Source organism: Haliotis asinina, chromosome 10, assembly GCF_037392515.1.
Source record: "Haliotis asinina isolate JCU_RB_2024 chromosome 10, JCU_Hal_asi_v2, whole genome shotgun sequence".
Lineage (NCBI taxonomy): Eukaryota > Metazoa > Mollusca > Gastropoda > Lepetellida > Haliotidae > Haliotis > Haliotis asinina.
In genome coordinates, this window is record NC_090289.1 from 55,723,214 (window position 1) to 55,740,816 (window position 17,603).

The 17,603-nt window shown below is 40.3% G+C and overlaps 1 protein-coding gene across 2 annotated transcripts in view; it reads left to right on the top strand.

Annotated features, from left to right (window-relative positions):
- Positions 1-17,603, top strand: part of LOC137298034 (N-chimaerin-like) — a 43,960-nt gene that overhangs the window by 8,854 nt on the left and 17,503 nt on the right. For both annotated transcript variants that reach the window (XM_067830072.1, XM_067830071.1), the window contains 4 exons: positions 2,260-2,315; positions 11,376-11,407; positions 14,785-14,898; positions 15,366-15,660. In XM_067830072.1, the coding sequence (XP_067686173.1) occupies positions 2,260-2,315; positions 11,376-11,407; positions 14,785-14,898; positions 15,366-15,660 (497 nt within the window). The remainder of the gene's footprint in view (positions 1-2,259; positions 2,316-11,375; positions 11,408-14,784; positions 14,899-15,365; positions 15,661-17,603) is intronic.

Sequence of the window (17,603 nt, forward strand, 5' to 3'; positions counted from 1 at the left end):
TTCTTAAAATGTATCATTCAGAAATGAACTTGAAAATGACAATGTTTCTTACTGCTAATGGTTATGAAATGTGGTAGTGAGATAGAGGTGTGATATTTATAAACATTCAAACCAGGTCATGAGTATTAATTGTCACCTATTCATTATGGAACAAATTAAGATATACTCAAAAGTCCATGGGGTGCATTTTACTTTTTATATCTGACCAACTTTTCCATATCCGAAGAAGTTCTATTTCAAAATCCATTATTGAAAAAACGGAAGAAATCTTTGGTCTTGAAGGCACAGTGTCACACCACACTTCCATAAAAGTATGATGATTCATTTCTCTCAATAATGCTATCAGCCATCACTTTTCAAGCTACCACATAAATTATTATTATTTTTTTATGTATTAAGAAAGCAAAATTGCATGAATTGGTTTAAATGAACTAATGCAACATTGCACTAACGCGCCCTCTACTGGCCTAACATTATCAACAGAATCGTGTCCCTTTGAGCGCTCTTTATGTATTTGACGTGTGAAGGTCGCGGGGTAGAATAGGCCTTCAGCAACCCATGCTTACCATGAAAGGCGACTCCGTACTATCAACCAGAGTACTTTTTTTCTTATTATATCATGTTAGAGGAGAAGCATGTACAATAGTTTTAGTTGTTTCTGGAAACTCAGATAAAGGCATCAGAACACTCTTTGTAATGTTTTTCTCACTTTAAGGCTACTTGATGAGTGGACTCTTCTGCACTAGTGTGGCTATCATGAATTTGTCGTGAACAAGTGTTGCAAGATGTTGCTATGAATTGGTTTGCATCTTTCTAGTGATGAAGACAGCAATGCACTTAACATAGAATCAGGTCTTCTACTTGGCTAATTGTTGTCACTAGTAATCACAAGGACTTTGTTACATGCATTCAGTCAGTGAACAAATCATCAAAATTGAACTCACATACACCAAAATCAGAACAAAATCATCTTGCTTATTGCCAAAATCGACTTTTCCATGTAGGTTTTTACATTATTATCAAGCTAATGCTAAAGCTTTCAAAATTCATTGACAAGGTCAGCAGACAGACAAGCGTACATTTATAAATTTAAAGCAGTCCACGAAAGTAGTGTGTTAGTCCCCCATACATCTCAGAAACCATTGCTTATGTATTTGTCATTCATTTTTGGAGAAATCCAGGAAAAATGACAACAAAAGACAAAGATCGAATTGCTTGATCCAAACAGAAACAGCCTAAACAAACTTATATCAACTGAACACTGAGCGGACCTTTTCAGCCCAGTTTCTCAACAAGTGAAATTACATAGCCTGTGCAAGACACAAATTCAAATCACACCTGACCTTTAAACCCATGTGACCCATAATGTGTCTAACAAACACTCACACACAAACACATGCACGCATACACAAACACTAACACTCACACACAAACACATGCACGCATACACAAACACTAACACTCACACACAAACACATGCATGCATACACAAACACTAACACTCACACACAAACACATGCATGCATACACAAACACTAGCACTCACACACAAACACATGCATGCATACACAAACACTAACACTCACACACAAACACATGCACGCATACACAAACACTAACACTCACACACAAACACATGCATGCATACACAAACACTAACACACACAAACACATGCACGCATACACAAACACTAACACTCACACACAAACACATGCACAATTCACACAAACACTAACACTTACACACATGCACTCACAAAGGCACACACACACAAACACATGAGCACACCCGCAGGCGCATGAACACATGCATGAACACTTAAACACATGCACAAATACACACACAAACAGATGCAAACACGCACACGCACACGCACACGCACACACACTCACAAACACATGAACACATGCACAAGTGCACCGACAAACACATGAATGCACACATGAACACACACACACCCATGAGCATTTGCAGACCAAATTGTACCTACAGTTTGTGGTGAGATACTGTTGTGAAGTCCATTTGAACAAATCCATTCTCATTACTGTTAAACTGTAAATGGCTTATTGGGAAACAAGGCAAAAAAACCACAACTCCATTCCTTCACTTGAATGATCTAGTGTTACATTACTTGTTCAGGGAAGAGATCCATTGTTACAAAAGACACGGAATATATGTTCCTTGAAATGAATGTATCTCTGAATGTTAGCGTTATCATAGCCAAGAATGAAACATTTGATCTGACCTTGCTCTTTCAGTATATACCCTTCAGCAAGAAGCCCCTAAACCTCGTCGGATAATCTGCCAGAGAGAGGTGAGACACAATCATGTGTATGAATGCAGTCTTTTGCATGTCCGCCATGGGTTGTTACCTGATTTTGTTTCAACCTTCACTGATACCACAGTGTTGGGCATATACATGCATTTTATGTAACGAATCAAACCAGGCATGAGGTTTTGATCCATCTTATGAAATGACTGAAGATATACTTAGATATCTTTTTCATGTTTGTTCTTTAGGCCACCTTGTTTTAGTACCTTGGATTACAGATTTTTTCAACTGAAATGCAGAGTTGGAGGAGGGGAAAAAATGAATTTTTTTTGTGGGAGTGCGTCAACTTGACATTATTGAAAATATATGGTAGGCGAGAAAAATAGAAACACTAATAAGCAAAAGGCGTCTGACATGTCAGGCCTCAAAATTGTGAGTATGGATTCATTTATTAAATATGTCACTTTTCACAATTACATGAAAACACATTACATTTCAAAGGACCATAAATTATGGACAGAATTAGAATTAGAAAGTATTGTTTTTTCAAAGAAATACTAAAACAAATTGATTACGCCAGTGAATAAAATCAACTGTACTGATATAAGTTGTCAAAATGTAAATTATAGATTACTATTTGCATGATTTTATGCAATAATGTAATGTAAGTCAAGTGACATCTCGGCTTTTGGTGCATCAGACTTCACTCTTAATATCTGCATGAAGCATTATTGTCACAGGTCATAACCTAGCATGATTCATACTCTTAGTTCCATAATTTACATATATGTGGTTTTTTACTTTAACACATTCAAAATAACATGATTTTACCCAAAACTGTCATCTAAATCTTCAGTTTTCATTTACAACTGCGGTACACATTCCTGTTATATGACTGGCTGCGTTAGGTCATGTGCATGGTTTGGAACATTCAGGATCCTCACAGCAGAGCGTACTGAAAAAGAGTAGTTGGAAAAAACAAATCGCATCTTACAACATCTTATTTCACAACTACTGTTTTATGCTTAGGGCATTGTAGTCAGGGGTGTATATCACATCTACAAGAATGATCGCAAATGCCAAATATTTCAGTGAATATTTCCTAAACGGGGTAAAAATTTGCAAAGAAATATGCTGTTCTTTATTCTATATTTTTCCTTATTCTGACTCATGCTTATCGCTTATCTCCTCTTCCTTGGCGAAGGTAGTGGAACACCTGAAGTTCCCTTCTAAAAGAAGCGGACGTAAAATACAGTCACCCACGTGTAGCCTCCCCTTTTTTCTGCGCAAGCGGTCATGTGACCTGCCATTCTCTTCAGTCTCTCCTTATTGCCCGATGTTGGTGGCTGGACGTACCTGAGAGTCCCGATACGGCGATAAGTTCTTTCTTTTTTTTGGTCTTTAAACTAAATTCTGCTTGTAAACAGTATTTGGATTTGTATATGCATTATATTGTGATTATTGTGTCTTCATTAAAGGTCACATGCAACGTAAAACACAACTTTGCAGATTCTGATACCTTTCGGTATGCACTTACCGAAACAAATCATAAAAAATGCCAATTCAACCTATAAAGTTAAAAAAAAACGCGATGAAAAAAAGCCCGCAAAATTGGAGTTCAAACTTTTCACTAAATTCCCCCCAGCGCTGGGGGGAAAACTGGTTTCAACAGCTGTGCTGCGCTGCGTCCATAACGCATGCGCAGTGAATAGGTTCGCGGTGCTTGAAACAGTATGCATGCCCAGCGTCTGAGGTCGTGAGCAGTAGTCTAATCTTGGTTGTGTACACAAACAAGTAAATAATCTACTCGTTACGTAAAAAAACTTGTTGATTGTGGTTATGCAGTCTCTGTCACAGAGAAAGCTCTGTGTCTGGTTTATTCCCACCTATATGTCTGTCTGCCTGTCTGCTAAAGACAACATGCAATACACAGCTTCAATCATTGACCACGTGCAATTTGAACTTAACACCTATCAGACAATACGACATAAAGAAAATAAGTTGATTTATGACTCGTGCACCCGAGTCCCGTCTCTGCCACATTATGTAATTAGGCACATGTGATACACATGACGTTTTTGTGTCTGTGGGTTGCAAACAAACTACATTCATTTTTTTCAGATGACTGACGGAAACTGGTGCAAACTCTTGTCAGTTTCTAGTCCTGCTTTGTATTTGGACGAATGACAGATTCCAGCCACGCAGTAGTTTACCATCTTTACTGAGATGATTTTTGATTGGATCGAGCGCAAATTCAGAGAACATGTATTTTCCAAACCCAACATCTCTATATAATTTTTTCATGGATAACGACTTCTTTTAGTGTATATGATTCTGTTTGACAACAGTATATGAATCCATACTGAAACGACGCATCAAGTACACAAGAAGAAGTTGTTATCCATAAAGAATCTTACTTTCTTGTGACTGGCTATACTTCTAAAATTCCCATCAAACAGATCATCTGTCTGTACACACAATGAGCCCTCAGCAAATCAGCAAATGAAACAGCCAATCGGAAGCCATCGTTACACTTGAGTGCATATCCACCCGCTATGACTGGGTTCGGTCTCCCGAGGGCTTCGTTTCGGGGGAAGTAAGCCCAAGTACAAAATATTGCACTTTTGAATCGCGATTGTACGCTTATAATTTTGTTTATTTGTTTTTTTAAAAGCAGCAATGTATATTATATGTCATGAATAAGTGATAAATGTGTTTTAATTATGTTTGATTTTTTGGTTGCATGTGACCTTTAAGCACATATTTCTTGTATCTTTCTTTCAATGTTATTTCTTATATCGTTGTAAATTTTGCATAGATTTGAAATCGTGTCTACTGTGTAGATTGCGGCTGTCGGCGGTTGATCCTCACTTAATTTGTCCAACGTGCAAACCCACATGTTCTTCTAATAATCGTAAATTTTGCATAGATTTGTCTGATTCAGAATTTACTTTCTATGCACGGCCTGTTTACAGACATCCTAGAGGCAAGCAATGTCGGCTTGCATTAGTCATACCTAAAACAAGTGATTTAAATACGGGTAATTGTTTAACTACGTCTGCTGAGATTCATTCCAGTGAAATGTCTGGCATTTCTCCGGGGCTATGTGTGGGGTCCAGTGTGTAGTCCCCTATACCTCAGAAGAGATCTTCCTCAGAAGCAGGGCCCTCACAATCGAAGAAGTCTAAATCATTGAAGAAATCTTTTGGAGAAGAAATCGTCCCTCTACATAAACGACTTATCTTGGATGAGCCACCGTTGATCCTAGGCAGTGAGGTAGATATTAGTCATCAGGCGGCATCATCTAGATCAACCTGGACGGCATCTTCAACGCCTCTCAACCCTGATTGACAGACAACGCAGACTACGTCAACAACGCCAGTCACAGCAGACAACTTTACACTTCAACCGTCGCTCCAGGCAACACAGCAGTTCAACGCAGGCACCTTCATGCAAAAGTTTACAATGCAGCTGATGCATTTGATGGGGCAGTGTTTTGAAGAAGAGAAAAGACTGCACTCGTCATCATCGTTAACTGCAGCTCGGCATGAGCACTCACCTAGATCTGCACTCATGCCGGAGGATGAAGAGGACGTGTATGAAGTCAACGCAGAAGTTCTTCTTCAGTCTCCCCAGCTCATCGAAGGCACTGTCAACAGTCATCACCCCGCTTAGCCGTGGACTTTTATAGGAGGGATCGTCAACACAGAATAAATGTTTCACACTCATGGAGGGATGAAGATAGACATTATCGAGCGTCGTCATCGGAGGAAGCCCTATTTTCGGACTCTGAAGTCACATTGTGGATCACGAATGGACTTGACTTAGCCCATCCAACGACTCCAATGAAGCTAGTGCTTACACGGTGAAGGATGACAACTTTGATACACTTACGTTCTCGCCGATTCCTGAGATGTTATCTACGTCGTTTAAGTCAGCAACCAAGTTTCAACTACATCATATGGAGCCATTCGTCTGATCACCGGAGATGGATGAAGCTTATAATATTATCAGTCCAGCCCGCAATAAATCTTACAAGGTAGATGACAAGAGACTTGCACAGCTCGACACCACTATGAGGCGTACTTTCTTTGGTTGGCTCGTTCGAAAGCCATCAAAGAGACTCTCGTTGTTCAGCAATCCGGATATTGAGGAGGAAAGAATGATCCTGTCAGCGCTGGTAACTCAGAAGAAGGATCAGCAATTTATGGCCGATCACTTAGCTTCTACTACTGTGGGACTGAATCTACTTTGGTGACATGGTCTCCTATCTACAGTGTCACGGAGTGAGAAATTTACCAAGCCTCTATATCCATTTCTATGGTCAGCGCCTACTCTCTTTAATGGGAAGATTGAAGAAGTGGCTAGGACGGTTGCTCAAGACTCCAAAGAAGTCATGATGATCAAGTCTATCAACACTCTGACATCAGTACTTAAGCAGACAAATCAACGTTACACCCACAAGTCCAAGTTCTCTGGGGTACAAAGAAGAAGAGATAAAATGTTCAACACTTGTGAAGAGAGGTCATCCTCTTTTCATTGCACCTGTGGAGGAAACAAGCGCCCCTAGACATCCAGCAGTGCGTCTATGGGTGGAAGAAGAGGTCATTATTGAAGATCAGGTTCGGAACAACTGGAGTCTTCCACCCCCAGCCGTTCCTGAACAACCATCTGAAGTGGGTGGACGTCTTCAACTTTACTGACAAGTTGACCGACACCATAGCACCGTTGTTGAAGAAAGGAGCAGTAGAAGTTATACAGCCACATAGTCTGACGCCCGGTTTCTATTCCCCAATCTTCCTGGTACCCAAGAAGAATTCCAGAGAGACATTTTGACTTATATACAACATGAAGGAATTCAACAAGAACTTCCTTCAGAAACCAGAGTGTTTCAAGATGGTACGTCTTCCTCAACTAAGACTCCAGCATCGACTTGCAAGATGCATACCTGTACATCCCGAGAGTCCAGGAAATATCTGCGCTTCCATTTCAATGGTCAACACTACCAATGGAGAGTCCTACCGTTTGAAATATCTTCGGCCCCGTGGCTCACTGAGTGTTTACTCGAGTAACCAAGCCCATAGTCAACTATCTACACCTGAGGGGGTTACGCAGTGTCTTTTATTTGGACGATGGCATACAAGCGCATCAAGAGAAAAGTCAACTCAAACTACAGTTAAACTTCACCATCAAGTTACTAACACAACTGGGGTGGTTAGTAAAGCACATGAAGTCGGAATTGCAACCTCAACGAGATCGTAAGTTTCTTGGGATTCGTTTCATCACAGCATTGAATCAGATTGTCGTCCCAGAGGGCCGGTTGGTCAAGATTCCAGACATGATAAAGCAAGCTCTACTCTCTCCGCTGACACTTCGACAATGGCAGTGTCTACTGGGTCTCCTCACGTCAGCACAAGATATGACCAGAAGAGGAAGACTACAGCTGCGTTCGTTACAATGGTTCTTGAATCTTCATCTCAACAACAGAGGTCAGATTCCGCTCCCAGACAGTCTGAAGCCTTTTCACTTTGGTGGACTCACTGAGCGAACGTTTGCGCAGTGAGCCTTAGCCTCTAAACTAGCTATCACGTGACTTGTGAAAGCCAGACGCTCTGTGGAGTTTAATGGTGGAAAGACCATGTGCACATCTTAAACAGACTAGCATGAGTGATTATGAGCCTGTACTCGTAATGAAAATACTTGTACATGAAGAAGGGTCGCAACTAGTCTTGATTGCAATATCTTGACATTTAGTTGCATCAGAAACTAGCAGAATGCTAGTTTCTTCCAATATCACACATTCCAGTCAACGAAGCCCACTACTGAAGACAAACTCGACTGGTTGTTATCCCCCCAGAATTTACAATGGATAATAGGAGAGCAGGATCGTATTATTGCCATTACAAGTTCCCGTTGGGGGAGGTGGGGCAATTATTGGACGTAATTTTGACAGCCAGCAGAATCCAGCGTGGCCTGACCCACCACAATTTCCGTCAGATTCTGTAAGCAATGAGCATGAGTCAAGATAAGGAAAAATGTGTAATTTTCTGAATAAAATTGATAATTTATACTTATCCTGACTCATGGCAAAAGCCCTCCCAGCCGCCCTGCACACGCACGCTGAATTACTGTAATTCTCATGCCGGGCGATGTACAAGGAGAGAGTAAAGAGCATCGCAGATCACATGACTGTTTGCGCAGGAAAAAGGGGAGGCTACACATGGGTGAGTGTATTTTACGTCCGCTTCTTTTAGAAGGGAACATCAGGCAAGAGGAGATAAGCAATAATCATGAGTTAGGATAAGTATAAAATATCAATTTTATTCATACCTTGCCTTCCATTCACAATGCACATGCCCTCCATGTCCTGTGTGTGGGCTACATGCACTACCAGTCTTGCGAGGAGCACATGGTTCATACTGGCAAACAATCACATCTTTCTCAGCAATCCTTCGAAGCCCAGTGGATAAGCCTGTCATGCTATTAAGGGAAGAATTCCAGGTTCATAACCAGGCAATGGTGCTATGTTTTGAATATTTTCAGTAATGTGGTATGTCAGGATGGTATTCAGTAGTATCAAGACAAAGTTGTACCATTCTTTAAAACTTGTACAAGTAAAGACTAGGGCAATTCCTCAGAAAATCCGTTAGACACGGGCAATTCTGTAAAAAATTGTGGAATCCAGGCATTTCTGTAGAAATCCCTTTGATTTCCTTGATAATGCCCATGAAGCTGCCTGTAGAGGTTTACTCGGTAAAAGGATACTGTGTTCAGCAGCGTCTGTACATCCGTCCATCTCATCTGCATATGTACACACATGTATATGCATGTTTCGTTTCTTGTTAACGTGATATCACATGAACTGTTGTACCCAATCTATTTGGGTGGCCTTGATCTTATTTTCAATATGACCATGACACTTTGTTCACTTTTCGAAACTATGTTAGCGTGATATCCCATGAAACATTGCAACCAATGTCCTCAGTTTTGTCAACAGCCTACACTGGGTGATTTTCCAGACACCAGTCATCTTGCATTTTGTGTGCGAACAAAAAGTGAAAAGTAGAGAATATTATAACTTAAGGGTAACGCTTTTTCTTCAGGGCATTATCATTTGCAGAAGCCCGAGGTCTTTCATTATCTGTCTGACGAAGGAGGGCAGTTGAAAAGACCTGAGGGTCTTGCACAGGCAAGAAAGTGCACAATGGCACTTTGTACATGAGATGAATGTGAGACAGATATATTATCAATAATGAACCCAAGTTCACACGAGCTGAAGGTGATTGAACTTCAACAGCTGAGCTTCTTATGATGTCACCTAACAACAAGCTTGATAATGACCCGTCAAGCATTTTGAGATCATTATCAAGTTACAGTGGTTTGCTCATATCTGATAATGTGCAGGCATTTTAATAATAAGTCTGTCCTTTTTTTTTCGCTATAAGTTATACGTATTTCATTCTTCTGTAGTGGCGTGGGACATTTTCATGGTAGTGACAAACACTTGTCAGTACTTTGTACCATGTTTACATCATGCCTTGTTAGGTGTATATACATGTCATGACGTGGCCTTGTCAGGTGTATATACATGTCATGATGTGGCCTTGTCAGGTGTATATACATGTCATGATGTTCCTTGTCAGGTGTATGTATATACATGTCATGACGTGGCCTTGTCAGGTGTATATATATGTCATGACGTGGCCTTGTCAGGTGTATATACATTTCATGACGTGGCCTTGTCAAGTGTATGTATATACATTTCATGAAGTGGTCTTGTCAGGTGTCTATAAATGTCCTGACATTCACCTTGTCAAGCGTGACTGTACAGTTACAAGTTATAGATACGTAAATGTTATTTCACATGTACCATGGGTAACATGCATGTTATTGCATGCACATCATGGAAACATGTATGTTATTACACATGTACCATGGGCGAGATGCATGTTATTGCATGCATATCATGGAAACATGTATGTTATTACACATGTACCATGGGCGAGATGCATGTTATTGCATGCATATCATGGAAACATGTATGTTATTACACATGTACCATGGGCGAGATGCATGTTATTAAATGTGTATTAATGGATACATGCTTGTTATATTTGTATGATGTGTCATTGTGATAGTAATGTAGCAGTGTTTCACAGATATCAGCATCCTCGATATCTCAAGGGCATACGATCCGATAAATCTCCACTATACTCTGGATGCATCTAAGACTCAGTCCAATGAATTTATTACCTCCCTTCGATGGCTTTTTAGCCAATCAGGTGTCTACGCTGGGAAGATGAGTGGAGCAATCACAACTCACTTTTTCTTTTTAAATTATCTAGCCGAGTACACTTGGCAACACAAGCCATGCAGATGTTCTCAGAAAGAGGTAGAAAGGGTTCTTGCATACATGTTTTTAATGTTTCGGACCTGTCAACTTGTCTGTATGATTTCACCCAAATGTGAGTCACAATGCGAACAAACTTTCACAGCTGCGACCACTATCTTTGTTGACACTGGCAAGCTTGGTTGTAACAGTGGCTTAGCTGTCTGACTACTGTGAGAATGAAGACCTGTAGATGCATCCAGGGTATAGTGAAGACATATGGGAACGTATACCCTGGAGATACTGAGGATGAGATATCACTGTTTAGCACGTGTACACGAGATGAAACAATAACTCGTCTACAGAACAACAGATAATTGTAGTAGGGTATTGTAACTGTGACCAATATGTGTTCTGGAACCCTTCACTCACTCACTCACTCATGATCTAGGACTATGCCACCATTTAGACATGGTTTTATTCTTTTTGTCAAAACTGATTGCTGAAAGTGTCCGTAAACCCTCATCATGTCATGTGTGAAAGATATGGAGTAAATCTTTTTATAACTGCTGTGGGCGGTTTGTTGTGTTCACGCTTTGAAGGTTCACAGTGATAGTCCTCCGCAGTATAAACACAAACCATTAAAATGAATGTTTTATGATAATACAAAGCACATATTGTGAGTTTTTGTTGTGCTGTGTCATTAGCAAACATTTGCCCACAAGATATGCCTAGACTTCTAAGTAGTTAATGTATAACATGTTTGTTTGCAGGTACCCAACAGACCAAACTTCTATGGGAAAGAGTGAGTATATTATACCTGCTGTACTGAGTTACTTAGCATGCCCAAACCAATATCCTAGTTGACATAGAGTATGTATTGCTTTTTTTGTTTACATAACCATATGGAAATGCTGCACTTCCCTTTGGTGTTTAAGTATATTTGTTGTTGATAAATTTCATGTTTTGGGGAAGTATAGGCTGCAGTTGTTTTGTGTGGCTGGGTCGTTGTGTGTTAGTTGACTTGGTCAGTACAAGATTAGATTGGGTCTTATTGTGTATGTGCTTAGCTGGACCTAGAATAATGTGTAGTCCCTGAATATGTATAATTTTGTTAGTAACACATAAACCTATTTAAACTGACAAGAAGTCCCAGAACCTAGGGAAATCTAAACTTGCTTCATTTAGGGCTTTGTTACTTGAACCCCAGTTTTGTTAGACATCTCTCCTGCATGGGTTGACTTTTCCCTGGACCAAAGGTATGTTTGACCCCATTCTTGAACCTGGGTCAGTTAGACCTCACTCCTGCATGAGTTGACCTCGCTCTTGATCCTGGGTCAGTTAGACCTCACTCCTGCATGAGTTGACCTCACTCTTGATCCTGAGTCAGTTAGACCTCACTCCTGCATGGGTTGACCTCACTCTTGAACCAGGATTAGCTAGATCTCACTCCTGCATGGGTTGACCTCACTCTTGAACTAGGATTAGCTAGATCTGATTTCTGCATGGGTTGAACCTACTCTATGCCCAAGGTTAATAAGATGCCACTACTGTGTGGTTTGAATTCACTTTGGACCCGAAGCAGGTTAGACTATGATGAAAATATGGTCAAATTTGAAGATCTGTCACACAAAGTCAGTGCTCAAATTGACTTGACTGAGGTTGGTGTCCAGATTGCATGACCGTTGTTATGATTGTCTGAACACTATAGTTTTGCTACTTATGATGCTTGTGTCATGGCTGGCCAGGCTGTGGGTCAAGGTCTAAGTGATCAGCAGCAGAAGGTATCTTGGGAGAGGAAGTCAAATAGGAAAACGTTAGTCATTTGTATAGCAGAGATAGAGGGCTGTATACATGGACACAATATCCTATGGTCATTTTAGAACAATGAGATCATATTTTTGTGTGTTATTGTATTAGTTCGCCAATATGCATGTTTATTTCCCCCTAGTTATGATAACATTGATACATATCATATTTGCCTCACTTACCCCAAGTGTTTTGTGTTTCATTTCTGTATGTGACCAACTCAAAACTGAGTTGGCAGTGTATTTGTATCTGTAATGCAACAGGATTGAAAAATCTCATTTCCCAACTCCTGAGACAAGTCAGTTTTCTTTTCAGGCATTCAAATAATGGTACCTAACTTGTCTGTTAGCTACTAAAAGATTTGCACTGATCAAAGTGGAAATGAACTTAATTTGATTTCATTTCTGCTCAAAATGTAGCTATTAAATTTTGAAACGATAATAAAGTAGAGTTTATTTTGTCTCTTTTTTTATAAATAGTCCTTCAAACATTAACATCAAATACCATGTTCATTTATTCTTTCATATTTACATCATCACAATTATGTTATACAATCCGGGCAAGTAGAAAATAAGTAACTCTGTTAAAGTCATTTACTCAAGTGGCTTTCAAAAAAACTTGTTTCTCATGTATCATATCACTGAAGGTATTTTACAGTGTCTCCTAACCCCAACTTCAAGTGCTGCTGTATGGCAGTGCTGCTAACCATAAGTAACAGCTATCAGCGTTGCAACATTGTAAGGCATTCGTAATCATAAATACTGGCATTTGTTTTCTGAACATGTGATCATAATGTTCTGCTGTTGATCTTTTCCCAGCTGTGTATTGATTGATGTATGTGCTGCTAAATTTTGCTGGTGGAGTTACCTCCCCTCGCTTCTCCATGTGAGTCACACCACACAAACTCGACATGGTGCCGGCCCACTGCAGACTGATTGCTGGAATTGCTTCTCTGACATTCCTGCTGCCTCAGTAGAATTAACTGATGGAAGAATTATTCAATTACAGATTCACTTCAGTTGCTCGCGTGAACTTTTGGGGAGTTGTTTCACTGCCTCATAATGGTGGCAACCACAGAATGGGAGATAGACGATGCCCTTTTCTGTGCACGTGTGAGATCATCTCTTTGTTGCACAAGTCTGCTACTTACACATATATACATGTATACAGAGACTGAAAGACAGACAGACACATTACACCTGATTCTTGAATATCACCATAAGTAGTTTGCAAAAGATTCAGCTTCTTTCTGTTAATTTGCAGACACTCTTCTGTATGAGGGACCATTTATAAATTATGGCTAGAAGGGTGGGGTGTTTTTTGTTCTGGAGGGGATTTTATTGATTTTGTACATGATGGGGGTCACAATAAATGTGTATGGGAGTCATTCATATTGTACATGCAACACTTAACATCATCATCAACCCCCCTTAGCCATGAATGTGTTCATTAAAAATATGTCTGAATGTAACAGTATTATGGATCTTTGTTCGTGGCAGTTGAGGAATGAGGGAGGATGCATTATCAATAGACGTAGTTTTCTATGAATATACACAAGCATACAGCAAGAGGTCAAATCTACCATTTGTTGTATTTGAGATTGCACATTCTCAGTGATTCTAGTACTTTTTATTATCGCCTGGCATGTAATGCAAGGGGATGTAGTCGATGCCTTGTCTGTTAGTCCGTCTGTCTGTCCGTCCGTCCGTCCGTCCGTCCATCCGTCCGTAATCACTTCGTTTCCCGAGCATAACTCAGAAACCGTTCAATATCTTTAGACCAAAGTTGATATGTATAATAATCTTAAGCTATGGTTGTGCCTTTTGCTATTTACAGATTTTTGGCATTTTTTTTTGTTTTTTGTTTTTCCATGGAACATTTTGGTGTTAGTGTAATGGTGGGGTGGGCTTCGTTTCCGGAGCAGAGCTCAAAAACCATTCAATATTTTTCTGCAACACTTGGTAGATATATCAAACAGAACCTAAAGTGATATCAGTTAGACCTCACTCCTGATATAGGCAAACCACAGTTAAGCTACAGTCCAGAAGAAATACAACCTTAAAGAAACTGTTAGTTTTCAATGATTGTCTGATATTAATCTGAATTCTTGAACACTGTCATGTCCCAGACCTGTCCTGCTCCTTCAGCTGACCACACTGATTGTGTTGATGCAGCATGATAAACACACTGTGTGGGCCCTAGTTCCAAACTCTCTTAGTGCTGACATAGTCATATGTTATTGTTAATGTATTGCTCTTATGGTTGTCCTAGGGCTGAAAAATGTAGGCCCTTAAACTTATGTTTAACATATATAACATACTGTGTAAATGTTTTTACCTCAGTTTACGTGAATTTTTGCTTTTAAATGCTTAGATTCCATGGCAACGTGAACCGCGATGAGGCAGACCGGTTATTGAGTGATGGAGATGGCTGTTACCTGGTCCGCAAGAGTGAGCGTGCTCCTGACGCCTTCACCCTAGCAATCCGGTGGGTACATCAGCAGTAATTCACTTACTGCAGTGCTCCATAATGTGTGTGCTCATGAGATGTGCCTGTTGATTAGATGTGTCTGTTAATGAGATGTGAGAGTTGATGAAATGTGTCTCACAGTTGGCGAGATGTGTGTTTTTCTAACTTGTGTGTCGAGGAGATGTGAATGGCGATAAGACTTGATGATATGTGTGCTGTTCAGACTATTATGCGTGTGCTGATGATGATCCTCAGATCTTCACAATGTTGATAGTTGATGGTTTATATCCATTAATTGGAGGCATGAGATCACTTGTGAGTTGAAATAAATAGGGCTGATGTTGTGTCATATGTCCCTCTAACCTGCATTGTTTTAGAACCTACCCCTGAGTGTCTCACCTACATCAGTTTTATTGCTGCTGATATGTTGCTGCAGTGGCATACACTGACGTTAATCAACACTTAACCATTTCATCCATTGTCAGGTTTAATGGTGAAACAAAGAACTTCAAACTGTATTACGATGGCAAGCATTTTGTGGGTGAGAAGCGGTTTGACACCGTGCACTCACTGGTGGAGGACGGATTGATCCACTTCTACATTGAGCTGCGTGCGGCTGACTACATATCAGCGCTCTCTAATGAGTCAAACTACGAGGAGTCACCCTACCTCGCCTATAGCTACAAGAAGAAGCGGCTAAAGACACGCTCCCGACCAGCATCGTCAAGGCGGCTAGACTACACGGATGATGAGGTCACTTCGTCCGATGTCGATGTACCAGTAGGTATATTATAAGATGACTTTTTGTGAAATGTGTAGGACTTGGGCAGCATTTGTGGAAAGCATAATTGTACTGGTATTTATGTTACATTGTGTTTGGTAACAGTTCCAGAACAGTTCTAAATATAGACCAATGTGTTGTACAATGTGATGTTAGTGCTAAAGTGACTGTAGTTCCCATACCTTAACATAGACTTCATGTAGTCTGTGTGTAGTTCCCATATCTTAACATAGACTTCATGTAGTCTCAGCACTATGGTGACAGTAGTTCCCATACCTTAACATAGACTTCATGTAGTCTGAGCACTAAGGTGACTGTAGTTCCCATACCTTAACATAGACTTCATGTAGTCTCAGCACTAAGGTGACAGTAGTTCCCATACCTTAACATAGACTTCATGTAGTCTGAGCACTAAGGTGACTGTAGTTCCCATACCTTAACATAGACTTCATGTAGTCTGAGCACTAAGGTGACTGTAGTTCCCATACCTTAACATAGACTTCATGTAGTCTGAGCACTAGGGTGACAGTAGTTCCCATACCTTAACATAGACTTCATGTAGTCTCAGCACTAAGGTGACAGTAGTTCCCATATCTTAACATAGACTTCATGTAGTCTGAGCACTAAGGTGACTGTAGTTCCCATACCTTAACATAGACTTCATGTAGTCTCAGCACTAGGGTAACTGTAGTTCCCATACCTTAACATAGACTTCATGTAGTCTGAGCACTAAGGTGACTGTAGTTCCCATACCTTAACATAGACTTCATGTAGTCTGAGCACTAAGGTGACTGTAGTTCCCATACCTTAACATAGACTTCATGTAGTCTGAGCACTAAGGTGACTGTAGTTCCCATACCTTAACATAGACTTCATGTAGTCTGAGCACTAAGGTGACAGTAGTTCCCATATCTTAACATAGACTTCATGTAGTCTGGGCACTAAGGTGACTGTAGTTCCCATACCTTAACATAGACTTCATGTAGTCTGAGCACTAAGGTGACTGTAGTTCCCATACCTTAACATAGACTTCATGTAGTCTGAGCACTAAGGTGACTGTAGTTCCCATACCTTAACATAGACTTCATGTAGTCTGAGCACTAAGGTGACTGTAGTTCCCATACCTTAACATAGACTTCATGTAGTCTGAGCACTAAGGTGACTGTAGTTCCCATACCTTAACATAGACTTCATGTAGTCTGAGCACTAGGGTAACTGTAGTTCCCATACCTTAACATAGACTTCATGTAGTCTGAGCACTAGGGTGACAGTAGTTCCCATACCTTAACATAGACTTCATGTAGTCTGAGCACTAAGGTGACTGTAGTTCCCATACCTTAACATAGACTTCATGTAGTCTGAGCACTAAGGTGACAGTAGTTCCCATACCTTAACATAGACTTCATGTAGTCTCAGCACTAGAGTAACTGTTGTTCCCATACCTTAACATAGACTTCATGTAGTCTGAGCACTAAGGTGACTGTAGTTCCCATACCTTAACATAGACTTCATGTAGTCTGAGCACTAAGGTGACTGTAGTTCCCATACCTTAACATAGACTTCATGTAGTCTGAGCACTAGGGTGACTGTAGTTCCCATACCTTAACATAGACTTCATGTAGTCTGAGCACTAAGGTGACAGTAGTTCCCAGATCTTAACATAGACTTCATGTAGTCTGAGCACTAAGGTGACTGTAGTTCCCATACCTTAACATAGACTTCATGTAGTCTGAGCACTAAGGTGACTGTAGTTCCCATACCTTAACATAGACTTCATGTAGTCTCAGCACTAGGGTGACTGTAGTTCTCATACCTTAACATAGACTTCATGTAGTCTCAGCACTAGGGTGACAGTAGTTCCCATACCTTAACATAAACTTCATGTAGTCTGAGCACTAAGGTGACTGTAGTTCCCATACCTTAACATAGACTTCATGTAGTC